The sequence below is a fragment of the Oncorhynchus kisutch genome, unplaced genomic scaffold (assembly GCF_002021735.2).
Source record: "Oncorhynchus kisutch isolate 150728-3 unplaced genomic scaffold, Okis_V2 Okis02a-Okis13b_hom, whole genome shotgun sequence".
In the NCBI taxonomy this organism is placed as follows: Eukaryota; Metazoa; Chordata; class Actinopteri; order Salmoniformes; family Salmonidae; genus Oncorhynchus; species Oncorhynchus kisutch.
Genome location: NW_022261979.1, coordinates 1,974,108 through 1,986,618, shown reverse-complemented (window position 1 = coordinate 1,986,618; position 12,511 = coordinate 1,974,108). Strand labels below are relative to the sequence as shown.

Genomic DNA, 12,511 nt, shown 5'->3' with positions numbered 1-12,511 from the left:
TGAGAATTTAGGGAAAGTTACTGGAATTTTGCAACTCTGCTTTCATAATGTGTGTCTTTATTTTGTCTGTCTCTTCCCCTCATCTGTGTAGATCATCAGTAAGCGTCTGCCCCAGCAGCAGCTCAACACTCTGATCTTCATGTTGATTGAGGGGCTGGTGGACTCCCAGTCTAACTGCTCCAGAGCCTCCAGTGTTCTACTCAACACCCTGCTGAAGAACAGAGGAGCTGGACTACAAGACCTGGTTGGCTCTCACACTCACTGGCTCTCACACTCACTGGCTCTCACACTCACTGGCTCTCACACTCACTGGCTCTCACACTCACTGGCTCTCTCACACACGTTCACCCCCTCTAAATGATCTGTGTGTGTCAGGTATCAGAGATGCTGGAGGTGCTTCACATCCGTCTGCAGATGATCAGTGAGGAGCAGGTGAAGGTGTCTGTGGCCCAGTCCATCCTCATCCTGGCTACACAGCACCTCCAGACTGTCATCAACACACTCATCTCCTACCCCCTGCCCTTCGACAGGTGAGAACCATCTCTCTCTCTTCCTCTCCTCCCTCCATCTCCTTCCCCCTGCCCTTCGACAGGTGAGAACCATCTCTCTCTCTTCCTGTCCTCCCTCCATCTCCTTCCCCCTGCCCTTCGACAGGTGAGAACCATCTCTCTCTCTTCCTCTCCTCCCTCCATCTCCTTCCCCCTGCCCTTCGACAGGTGAGAACCATCTCTCTCTCTTCCTCTCCTCCCTCCATCTCCTTCCCCCTGCCCTTCGACAGGTGAGAACCATCTCTCTCTTCCTCTCCTCCCTCCATCTCCTTCCCCCTGCCCTTCGACAGGTGAGAACCATCTCTCTCTCTTCCTCTCCTCCCTCCATCTCCTTCCCCCTGCCCTTCGACAGGTGAGAACCATCTCTCTCTCCCTCTTCTATCTCCCCTCTGTTCAACAAGGAAGATTCCTCTGTTTTTGGTTCTCCATTTGACAAGTGACAGCTCTCTCCTCCTATCCTTCTCCTTTCCAAAAGTCAACTCCCTCTCTCCCTTCTTCATTTGACATGTTAATTCTCTCGCTCTCACACACACACACCACACACACACACACACACACACACACACACACACACACACACACACACATGAGTGAGACTCCATGAATCTTCCAACCAGTATTTCTGGAGAACTGATGGATTTGGGGAAAGTTAGACATTTTGCAACCCTGTGTGTAGTAGCAGAGAATGTTTTCACTGCCTCCCATTCAAAGTGATCCCTACCCCTCATGGTCACTTCTCCCTGTGTGATCCCCAGTTGGAGCTGTGAGATGTGGATTGCCCTGGGGGCAGACAGCAAACTGGCCTCTCAGATCATGGAGATGCTGATGGAGAAGCTCAACATCATGGTGCCCTACGTGGACAAGAAGGAGTCCATGATGAGAGGAGGCCTCACCAAGGTGGCCACCAGTCACCCTCTAGCTGTGAGTAGCAGGTTGTAGAGTGCTATGATGAGACTGTAGATGTCTGGGTAATGGTGTTTTGCTAGGTTTATTTGTGTCAAATGTACAAGTCTGAGCAATTATTTTCTATGCTATTCTATTGTGTCAGATGACCTGTGCCCTGAAGGAGATGATGCTGAACGGGCAGAGCCAGGAGGCGGTGGTGTCCCTGTTCCCCCAGCTCTTCAGCTCCCTGCTGGTCCGCCTGGGCTCCAGCGTGGGGGTCACACTACCCAAAGACATCAACAGCTCCGGAACAAACAGGAAAAGCCCCACCAAACTGTCCGCCGGCTTCGACGTGTGCGGGTGGGTTAGGAGACGACATACGCTAGCTAGCACATACTGTATCATAAGACACACGGGCTGGAGTGCAGGGACTGTCAACAGAGGACTACAACGTACCTCTGACTGAATCCAGGCCCATATGTCCCTGTCACCATTAGATTATCTGGAGATCCACTGTTGGAAAATAAATAGAGGTTAGGTCCTACAGGGGTCCACATGTACCTCCCAGAAAATGTGATACCGGAAATCATCCAAACGTATAAAATGTAAATATACACTTAGTGCTGGTGACATACTATATGAAGTTATCAGTACAGGTAATGACAGTATCTGTTTCACTGATCATAGTTACCATACAATGTGAATTTGTGAAAATGAAGTTCCTTCAGGAAAAATGTAGTTATTTTTATTCAAGGTTTAACTCCTTTGTCTGTGTGTTCCTGGGACTGCAGGGTAGCGGTGGAGGCGCTGCGGATCCTCCTGGCCCGGGCCCAGCTGGACCATGTAGTTAAACCCCTGGACCAGGAGGGGGCCTGGGACAAGATGAAAGACCCCCAGCAGCACATCACCGGGGTCACCCTCCTCGCCAGGTACACCCTGACTTCATGTCCACATCCTGGTTCAACCCTAACCTCAGCCCTAACACTTTCTTCATGATATGTACAGTATAGCTACCCTATATGCTGTACCAGTTAGTGTGAGAGGTGTGTTGTTGTTTTCAGGGCCATGGCCAAGCACGCAGGCCCTCGTCTCCCGGCCATAGTGGAGTGTCTGTGCCCCTGTCTCAACAACATCTACGAGTGTCAGAGGGTCACTATCACAGCCTTCTTCTCTGAGGTGAGCCAAGCCCAGGGCCCACTGTTGTAGGTCTGTAAGCCAAGCCCAGGGCCCACTGTTGTAGGTCTGTAAGCCAAGCCCAGGGCCCACTGTTGTAGGTCTGTAAGCCAAGCCCAGGGCCCACTGTTGTAGGTCTGTAAGCCAAGCCCAGGGCCCACTGTTGTAGGTCTGTAAGGTAAGCCAAGCCCAGGGCCCACTGTTGTAGGTCTGTAAGGTGAGCCAAGCCCAGGGCCCACTGTTGTAAGTCTTTAAGGAGGGAATATGGTAGAATGTCCACCACCACACTGATTATACCTATCCAGACCCTTCACATCTGCAAACATATAAATCCTGTGTCACACCAAGCAATTTGGATGCAATTTCTGTTGCAAGTGACATCAGCTTTGCTGATACACAAAGCAATTCAAATGCAATAGAAATTACATGCAACACCCAACCCTGTCATACATCATGGTTTCATAAATGATTTGTTTTGCCAAACGTTTGGTAATTGTAACATAATCGTTATAGACAATGCTGGCTGTGAAATTTAGCTAGCTAGTGAAAATGTTGCCGTTTTGCCAAGCTACTGTAACTAGCTAGCAAACCAAGCTAGCGATGAGCTAAGTTAGCTAGCTAGTGCAGTTCATGTTGGACGGAAAGGTCTGGGGGAGGAGACAGGTTAAAGAAGGATTTTTTTAAGCCTTGAGACAATTGAGATATGGATTGTATATGTGTGCCATTCAAGGTGAATGGGCAAGACAATATAGAAGTGTCTTTGAACAGGGTATGGTGGTACAGTAGGTTCCAGGCACACTGGTTTGTGTCAAGAACTACAACTCTGCTTACTAAGCTAACATTTTGTTGATGTATTTAACCCCTTAGTTTAAGCACTAAACTATCTCCATAAAGTAGTGCACGGCTACCTTCAGACTAGTCTTATAAGGGTTGTGGGCGTCCTGGAGTGAAACAACTGACATGTACGTGTTTGTGAGGGTCATATTAGTGTGTAGCCCAAACTGTTCAAACACTACAGACGGCAGATCGGATGTACCGACTTCAGACGCGTCCCGTGATGCTTGTGGGGGGGGTCGTAAGGTAAAACCTGGTGTTGGAGGGGGGGCTGCCCACATCCACTCTAGGGGGTTGTAGAGGTGTGACAGAGTTAGGATGTCAAACTGGACATAGTGGCTTTACAGTATTATAATACTTAGAAGGGATTGCATTTTAATTGTCATTGTCACCAGGAGTCAAAGTAGTTTACATTGCATTTGTTGTGCTTTTGTAGGTCTCCTTCATGTATATCTCAATGTACCGGCTTCACACTGTGTTCTGTCTCTGTGTAACGCTAGTTACCGAACCACTGTTCTGTCTGGGTAACGCTAGTTGCTGAACTAGTGTGTTCTGTCTCTGTGGGTAACGCTAGTTGCTGAACCACCACGTGGTGACAGAGCTGATGATGATGGATGTCCTGATGAACAACATGATGGAGCGTATCTCTGACCCCTGCTGTACCGTCCGCATGCTGGCCGTCAGGGGGCTGGGGAACATCGCTGTGGGATCACCTGAGAAGGTACATATGGAGGGGGGGAGGGGAGGTGCTGGTTGTCAGGGGGCTGGGGAACATCACCATAGGATCACCTGAGAAGGTACATATGGAGGGGGAGGGGAGGTGCTGGTTGTCAGGGGGCTGGGGGACATCACCATAGGATCACCTGAGAAGGTACATATGGAGGGGGAGGGGAGGTGCTGGTTGTCAGGGGGCTGGGGAACATCACCATAGGATCACCTGAGAAGGTACATATGGAGGGGGGAGGGGAGGTGCTGGTTGTCAGGGGGCTGGGGGACATCACCATAGGATCACCTGAGAAGGGATGACTGATTATTCTTACCTCAATGTGGCAATATTACGCAGGCAAAAAGTATTAACAGAAGTTTCAAGAGATATCAGAGGGATCGGGTTAGGATATACTACAGAGCAGGAGCAATGCATTAGCCAGATATATTTTATAAACAACCCAAAATATATATTGATTTTTTGATTTGTTTTTGGTTGAATCAATTAGACCATGCCAATTTCAAGCTTATATAAAATAAGTGATTTCAGAATATTAGGCAAGTTCTGGGTAATCCTACTTTGTAGTATATCCTTCTCGTCTAACCAAGACAGCAGCAGAGGGGAACAATGTTTCAGACAAATATGCATCTCCTAGGTAATCGCAACCTATACTTAATCTATTTTATAGGTAAATAAGTATGCCAAGGAGCTGTTGGCTGCTATGAGCTCTGGGATGGAGGAGAAGGACGACCCTGGGAAACGCATCACTCTGGAGGCCATGTCGGGCCTGTCCAAGGTGCTCCTCTACCTGGACAAGAAGAACGTCCAGCTGCTGGTCGTCTACATCTTCATGAAGATTAAACCCTTCCTGGAGAGTGTGAGTTGAGCAGATACACACTTCTCTGTTGTCATGGTTGCCACCCTGCTGCAGCCTACTGTTGTCATGCTAGAGTTACCACCCTGCTGCAGCCCACTGTTGTCATGGTAGCATTACCACCCTGCTGCAGCCCACTGTTGTCATGGTAGCATTACCACCCTGCTGCAGCCCACTGTTGTCATGGTAGCATACCACCCTGCTGCAGCCCACTGTTGTTATGGTAGCATTACCACCCTGCTGCAGCCCACTGTTGTCATGGTAGCATTACCACCCTGCTGCAGCCCACTGCTAGATTGCCTCTGAAGCTAAGCAGGGTTGGTCCTGGTCGGTCCCTAGATAGGAGACCAGATGCTGCTGGAAGTGTTGTTGGAGGGCCAGTAAGAGGCACCCTTTTAATCTGGTCTAAAAAAAATATCTCAATGCCCCAGGGCAGTGATTGGGGACATTGCCCTGTGTAGGGTGCCGTTTTTTGGATGGGACGTTACAGGTGTCCTGACTCTGTGGTCACTAAAGATCCCATGGCACTTATTGTTAGAGTAGGGGTGTTAACCCTGGTGTCCTGGCTAAATTCCCAATCTGGCCCTCATACCGTCACCTAATCATCCCAAGCTTACTATTGGCTCATTCATCGCCCCTCTCCCCTATAACTATTCCCCAGGTCATTGCTGTAAATGGGAATGTGTTTTTCAGTCAATTTAACTGGTAGTTTGGGTTCAATCAAAATAGAGGTGAATCCTGGTCCCTGTACATTGATTCCATGTCCAGTAGCTTTTGTCTATTTATTACTTTGGAGCGGCAGGTTCAGTGTGCGTTTTGATATTCTAACCTGCGTGTCGTGATTGCGTTTGGTGTAGGGGGACAAAATAAAGTGGGTAGAGCGTTGGACTTGTAACTGAAAGGTTGCTAGATCGAATCCCCGCACTGATAAGGTAAAAATCTGTGATTCTGCCCCTGAAAAAGGCAGTTAACCCACTGTTCCTAGGCCATCATTGTCAATAAGAATTTGTTCTTAACTGACTTGCCTAGTTAAATAAAAAAAGTTATACAAATACTGAAACTTTGCAAGGTTGCAAAATAGGTTTCTTACCTCAGGGGCCTTTTGTAGTTAATAACATAAGACATACAGTTTAACCTGAGATGTCACAAGCGTCATTGAGGTATATGTGGTTGGGTCTTTAAGCTTATTTGAACTATTCCTGACGTAAGTCCAGCGTCTGGCACCCTAAAATATGCTTTTCTCTCTTGGTAACTCCCCTACCTGATAGATATAGATTAAGGTGAAATTACACCAATCCCTGACACGGAACCCAAACCGACTGCGAGCGTGCTCCATCGTACACACACTTATTTTGACCCCCTACACCAAACGCCATCACGACACACAGGTTAAAATACCAAAACAAACTCTTAACCAATTACATTCATTTGGGGACAGGTCGAAAAGCATTAAACATTTATGGCAATTTAGCTTGCACTTGCTAGCTAATTTGTCCTATTTATCTAGCTTGCTGTTGCTAGTTAATTTGTCCTGGGATATAAACATTAGGTTGTTATTTTACCTGACATGCACAAGGTCCTCTACTTCACACATAAAAACGGTCAACCGAATTGTTTCTAGTCATCTCTCCTCCTTCCAGGCTTTTTCATCGTTTAACTTATATGATGATTGGCATCTAAAGTTTCATGGTATTACCACGACAACTGGCAACAGTTCGTCTTTCAATCATCCACGTGGGTATAACCAGTGAGGAGATGGCACATGCGTACCTACTTCTATAAACCAATGAGGAGATGGGAGAGGCAGGACTTGCAGTGCGATCTGTGTCAGAAATAGGAATTACTTCTATTTTAGCCCTTGGCAACGCAGACGAGCAGTGTGGGTGCAATAATTGAATAACATGGATTTTTACATTTATTTTGCAACGAGCGGTATAGTCAGGGTATTCGAGACTAGTGGCCTCTGAGGAGGATGCTTGTGTTGTGGCTACAACGTCTGAAACACATTTGTTAGGCTTATTATGTTTCACTTCTCAGAGAGAAGGCAAGATATATGTTTGATATTTGGTGTTTTGAGTTCCTAGTTTCTCAGGGCCAGATTTCTATCATGTAGAAGTTGACAGGATCAAGAAAAGGACAACCTTGTTTCAATAAATGGATGTTAGACTGAGTCGCTCTGGATAAGAAGGGTTTGATCTACTAAATGAGTGTTTTAAATGAACCTAATGGTTTAGGTTGGATCCTCTCAAGGTTCTCTGTTATGTAGGTCTACTGCTGTGTGTTAATGTTATGATGGGTTTAGGTTGGATCCTCTCAAGGTTCTCTGTTATGTAGGTCTACTGCTGTGTGTTAATGTTATGATGGGTTTAGGCTGGATCCTCTCAAGGTTCTCTGTTATGTAGGTCTACTGCTGTGTGTTAATGTTATGATGGGTTTAGGTTGGATCCTCTAACTGCGCTCCTGTACTGTTGACCCAACAGGAGAATGATGAGATCCGCTGTGCCTCCATCATGCTCCTGGGGAACCTGTCTAAGTTTGGTTCAGGAGAGCCTGTGTTCAAAGACCAGATCCACAACGTACTGGTCAGCCTGCTGCTGCACCTCAGTGACCCCAACCTGCAGGTGGTCAAGGTGGGTAACCTCACATCAACACTCAGGCAGTGGACTTGGGGAACTATGGTTCTACAAACTTGTTTGGTACACTATACCTGTTGTCTAGTTTTCTTTGCAGTCCTGTGCTTTACATACCTAGAATTCATCTGATATCGTCTAGTTTATATCATAGATTCATCTGGTATAGTCTGGTTTATGTCATAGATTCATCTGGTATAGTCTAGTTTATATCATAGATTCATCTGGTATAGTCTGATTTGTCATAGATTCATCTGATATAGTCTGGTTTATATCATAGATTCATCTGATATAGTCTGGTTTATGTCATAGATTCATCTGATATAGTCTGGTTTATGTCATAGATTCATCTGATATAGTCTGGTTTATGTCATAGATTAAAGTAAATTATACGTTATTACGTCATGTGGATTGAACTGAAGCAGCCTTTGTGCAGAGACTCAGATGGTAGGCTAAAAGACTGTTTCCTGTCTGTTTGTCCGTGCAGGCGTGTAAATATGCCATGCGAGTGTGTGCTCCGGTGGTGGGCTCAGAGCTCATCACCACTATGTTCCAGAACCATCTCCACGAGGACAAGAGTCTGCACTACGGAGAGTTCATCAACGACCTCACCAAATATATTGTGAGTTGATCACTGTCTAATACTGTAATACTCTACTCACCATCCACAAACTGGTACAGACCTCACCGTCGGCCATCAAAACCAGTAGCGGAGATTATTTACCTACTGTAGTAAACAGCTATTTAAATGCGTTGCACGCTATGCAATCACTAGAGCAGTTGCCTTGGAAACCCACCTTGAATAATGTTCTATTACAAAAGGTTAGTTATTTTTCTCTCTTCATATGATAGAACTGTTCTTTGATTTGTCCCCAGATTCAAGACTTCCCTGGCATGCTCAACTTCTACCACATCACTGTCATCCAGTTCTTCAAAAGCAGCTGGGCCGAGGTTCGGGCCGGCGCTGCTATGTTTATCGGTAGGTAGGGAAACTGGTTAGTGGGATGTCTCTGTTTTCTTTGATCATCTCTGTTTCCTCAACTTCACCTCAACACCAGGGTTGGGTTCTATTCCATTTCAATTCAGGAAGTACACTGAAATCCCAATTCTCTTCCATGCTTTTCAATAAGGAAAATTGGAATTTAGTTTACCTTGTGAATTGACCTCAACCCTGCTCAACATGGCTCTGCTCTGTGTCTTAGCTTCTGTAGCTATCCCTTTGTAGTCATTCATGAGTTAGAAAAGTATTAGTCATTTTTCAGACAGTGTTCTGTTATTAATATTGGATAAATGTCATAATTAGTTGTAATTTTCAAGAAGAGAATATCAGTGAAGCTGTTTGCACAAACCAAATATTCTCTCTCATTTACCATGGTAGAGATTTTCACGTAAATATTTATCTAATGGAACGTTAAAGTCCTTTATTTCTTTGTAGGTTTCCTTCTGGGTAATCTTCCTGAGGAATTATTTTCTCACATCAACATGGGGAGTGTGACCAAAGGTAGGCTGTTTCTCTAGTTCTGCTTCCCAGTGAGTTGGGCCTGTTGGAACGGTTGTAGTAGTCTGTGTGATGAGTACTCCTTCCATGTGATATTACTGTCACTAAAGGTGCTTGTGTATGTCGGGCCTGGAGTTATTCCTGCTCAGATCCAAGGGATCAGGGAAACCGCCTCATACTCATTGTCTTCTGTCTGACCAGGGATCAGGGAAACCTCCTCATACTCATTGTCTTCTGTCTGACCAGGGATCAGGGAAACCTCCTCATTGTCTTCTGTCTGACCAGCGTTGCATAGGAGTGATGCCACCTGGGGGAAGACAAAGACCTCATACTGTGTTCTGTCTCCCAGGTCTGGTCATGCTGCTCCAGGACCCAGACCCAGTGGTGAGAGTCAAGGCAGCTGAAGCTATGGGCCACTTCCATTGAACAGACACACATCCTGCCTGCCATTCATTACTTCATTAGCTGTTTTAGAGTTGTTCATGTTACTGTTTTCTACAAAGATGATCTGGTACTTCACATGTTGACAGCAACTTGAATTAGTCCTTGAAGGTATGTATTAGTGACCAAAGACTGTACCTCCATGTATAGAAGAACATGCATAGCACTTTGGAGCAGTATTATGAAATCTGAGGCTTTTTGAATTGGTCTTTTAGAATGTTGACAGTGGGTTAGGTCAATTGGCCAAAGGGCTTGACCTCCGCTGAGCTTCGTGTTTAGCTGAATTCCAAATCGAGCACTATCCCCTCTTCCCTAGGCACTCCTGTAGACCTGAAGGGATTAGAACGGTGTAGGCAATATGGTAGTTACTTCCTTGGCCTCCTGATGGGATTTGCCTACTGGATGGAATCTCCATCATATTGGTTATAGCCGTCTGTCCCTTTTCAGGTCAGGAAAAGGGGCTTGCGGGGAGGGGTTGATCTCCAGCCTCCATTCACACTAGTGTAGTGGATCAACCCCTGAAACACACGTAGGGCTGGCACTATTACCCTGTAACCCACGGTTATGGATGAAGACCGTAAAGAAAGTAACCTCCATTACCGTAGAAAATTAATGTGTGCAGTTAAGTCCCTTCCTTCTGCAACATGGACTCTTAACATGATTACAACTTTGTTGTAATGTAGAATGTTCATTCAAATGATGTTAACTGATGTGGCTCATGCAATGGAATGTACTGCACTTTTTGTAATGTCTATTGAGTTGTATCACCAAATCACAGCACATATTTTACTTCCTGCTTTGGTCCTATGGGTAGACTCGCAATGGCTGCCAGTCCACCCATTATGCCAACGTTGAGTTGAACGGGGACTCCCGTTCTATTCATTCTGTTTCTATGGCAGCACATGCAGTCAGGAACGGAGGAGAAATGTGCGTCTACATTTATTAATTTGTATTGTTTTTGCTATTTGAATGGTTGTTATGGTGACCAAATTGCCATCCTACAAAGCTCCATGACCGTCCACAGCCCTCCACTCAAGGATGAGCAGTTATCAGCCACGTCCAAGGAGGCTGTCTGTCAGCAAGGATGGCCCAAAACCATCCCATGTACCTGTTCTTACAGTTACTTCTGAGGCAGAAGGGATTTCAGAGGCTCCATTTATTCTGCTGCTAGCATTGTTTAACAACAGAACTGCATCCTGAAACACTATTGTAGCTATTTCAGAAAATGTCTTGTAGGAACAGGAGATTACTACTGACCACGAGACCTCACCAGGTGGGAAAACAGGCCCTAGTTATATAGTTATACATTGAGGGCCCAGAGTTTCTCCTTGTCAGGTCAGGGAAAACACCTGGGTCACTTTCATTAGGACCTCGCAACGGAAAATGAATATGGGAAGTTAGTCAGTCTTCCGTTTGGTGCCTAATGAATGTGACCCCTAGTCTTTATCTGTTCTTCTTTACCCCAGGTACAACATGTACGCAACCAGGCACTCCCGTGGAGTTGCCACAGTGCCAAATAATCAGACCTGGATTTAAATACTATTTGATTTATTTCAAAAATAGTGTGGTTTTACTTTAACCTGCCAGAGGGGCAGGGTTGGCAGTTTAGCCAGGGCTTTTCTATTGGATCCATTGTGCCAGCAGGCAAGCAGAATTAAGAACACCTAATGTACTTGAAATGATTTCAAATAGTATTTGAACCCATATCTACAAATAATAGTTTTACTGGGTAGCTGCATTAAGATGGACGCAATAACCTTTTCTTTCTTTTCACATCGCTTCTAGTCTTCTCTCACTCTTTCTCTTAAAAATGCACTTCACTTTTCCACTCCTGTCCGTTTCATGTGATTGGGTTAGGGTACTGATTATAACAGGTTATGAGGTCTTAAGAGATGACATTCCTGTCGAGGTTTTACGTTGCACTACTTAATCAGTCTGTCATTGTACACAGTGAATGACACATCCACATGTTTTGTTGTTTAACTGGTGGGTAGAGATGTTTTACTGTGGTAAAGTGCAGTATAGGCGCTATTTAATGTGTTGCCTACATTGGGTAAAAGTCCTGGTCCTAAAGTACAGCTGGATTGGACCTGTGTGTCTGTCAGTGTCTGGGGTGTTGAAGGGTTACTGGGGATGATGGCTGTTCTGTTGGACCATTCTTTGTTAATGTGACATCTTTCAATAATGGACATGGGAAAGTATTATATGCACACTGTCCATTTGAAACAGAAACAGGCCTATGACGTTGATGGAAATCATATTTTATTTACAAAATAAAGTGACGATCCCTATAAAAATAACTGGTGTCCTGAGCCTTTTATGTCACAATTGTTCAAAGGAAAGCACTAAGACATAATAAATCATATGGTTATTAAAGCTGTTTTAAAAGGAAAGTATGGGTTAAAGATATATATATATATATATATATAAAGGAAAGGTACTTCTATACTATTGAGCATATAAACCGTATGTGGAAGCTTATTTGATAACCTGTGGGAGTCCCCTGCTCTCCTCACACTCACAGCATTCATCTGGAAAGGCATCTGCCTGATGGAAGTGAATTGGGGAATAAGATTTAATTGTGTCCATCAGAGCAGTTTTTCTAAATGACTAATGGTTTTTAATATATCTCACTTCAAACTACTGTCCATTGGGTCTCTTCACAACTCCTCAAAAGGAAGAGAGGAGAGTATTGGTTGGGTAGTTTGAAGACTGTGAGAAGAAAAAGAAAGTGAGTCTCACCCAGCAGTATTGGGATCTGTAGTGTTCAAGGTGAATCAAACCATTGGTGATGAAGTTAATTTAACTCTAGGCCATATAATTGATGTTACATTCACTACACGTTCTAACTGGCCACGGTATTCAACTGCAGTCAGCAGATTGGGGTCTCAGGCAGTCTGAGATAATCAACGCCTAATGGAA

The 12,511-nt window shown here is 45.1% G+C and overlaps 1 protein-coding gene across 5 annotated transcripts in view; it reads left to right on the top strand.

The window, feature by feature from the left end:
* Positions 1-11,889, top strand: part of mroh1 (maestro heat-like repeat family member 1) — a 36,086-nt gene extending 24,197 nt beyond the window's left edge. For 3 of the 5 annotated variants that reach the window (XM_031811895.1, XM_031811894.1, XM_031811893.1), the window contains 13 exons: positions 92-244; positions 376-530; positions 1,304-1,469; positions 1,597-1,793; positions 2,225-2,362; positions 2,495-2,609; positions 4,015-4,161; positions 4,835-5,023; positions 7,501-7,650; positions 8,138-8,272; positions 8,527-8,629; positions 9,086-9,151; positions 9,498-11,291. In XM_031811895.1, the coding sequence (XP_031667755.1) occupies positions 92-244; positions 376-530; positions 1,304-1,469; positions 1,597-1,793; positions 2,225-2,362; positions 2,495-2,609; positions 4,015-4,161; positions 4,835-5,023; positions 7,501-7,650; positions 8,138-8,272; positions 8,527-8,629; positions 9,086-9,151; positions 9,498-9,574 (1,791 nt within the window). In that variant the 3' untranslated portion in view covers positions 9,575-11,291. Of the gene's footprint in view, positions 1-91; positions 245-375; positions 531-1,303; positions 1,470-1,596; positions 1,794-2,224; positions 2,363-2,494; positions 2,610-4,014; positions 4,162-4,834; positions 5,024-7,500; positions 7,651-8,137; positions 8,273-8,526; positions 8,630-9,085; positions 9,152-9,394 lie in introns of all 5 variants that reach the window. The other 2 variants (XM_031811892.1, XM_031811896.1) reach the window with 2 other exon arrangements.
* Positions 11,890-12,511: the final 622 nt, after the last annotated feature.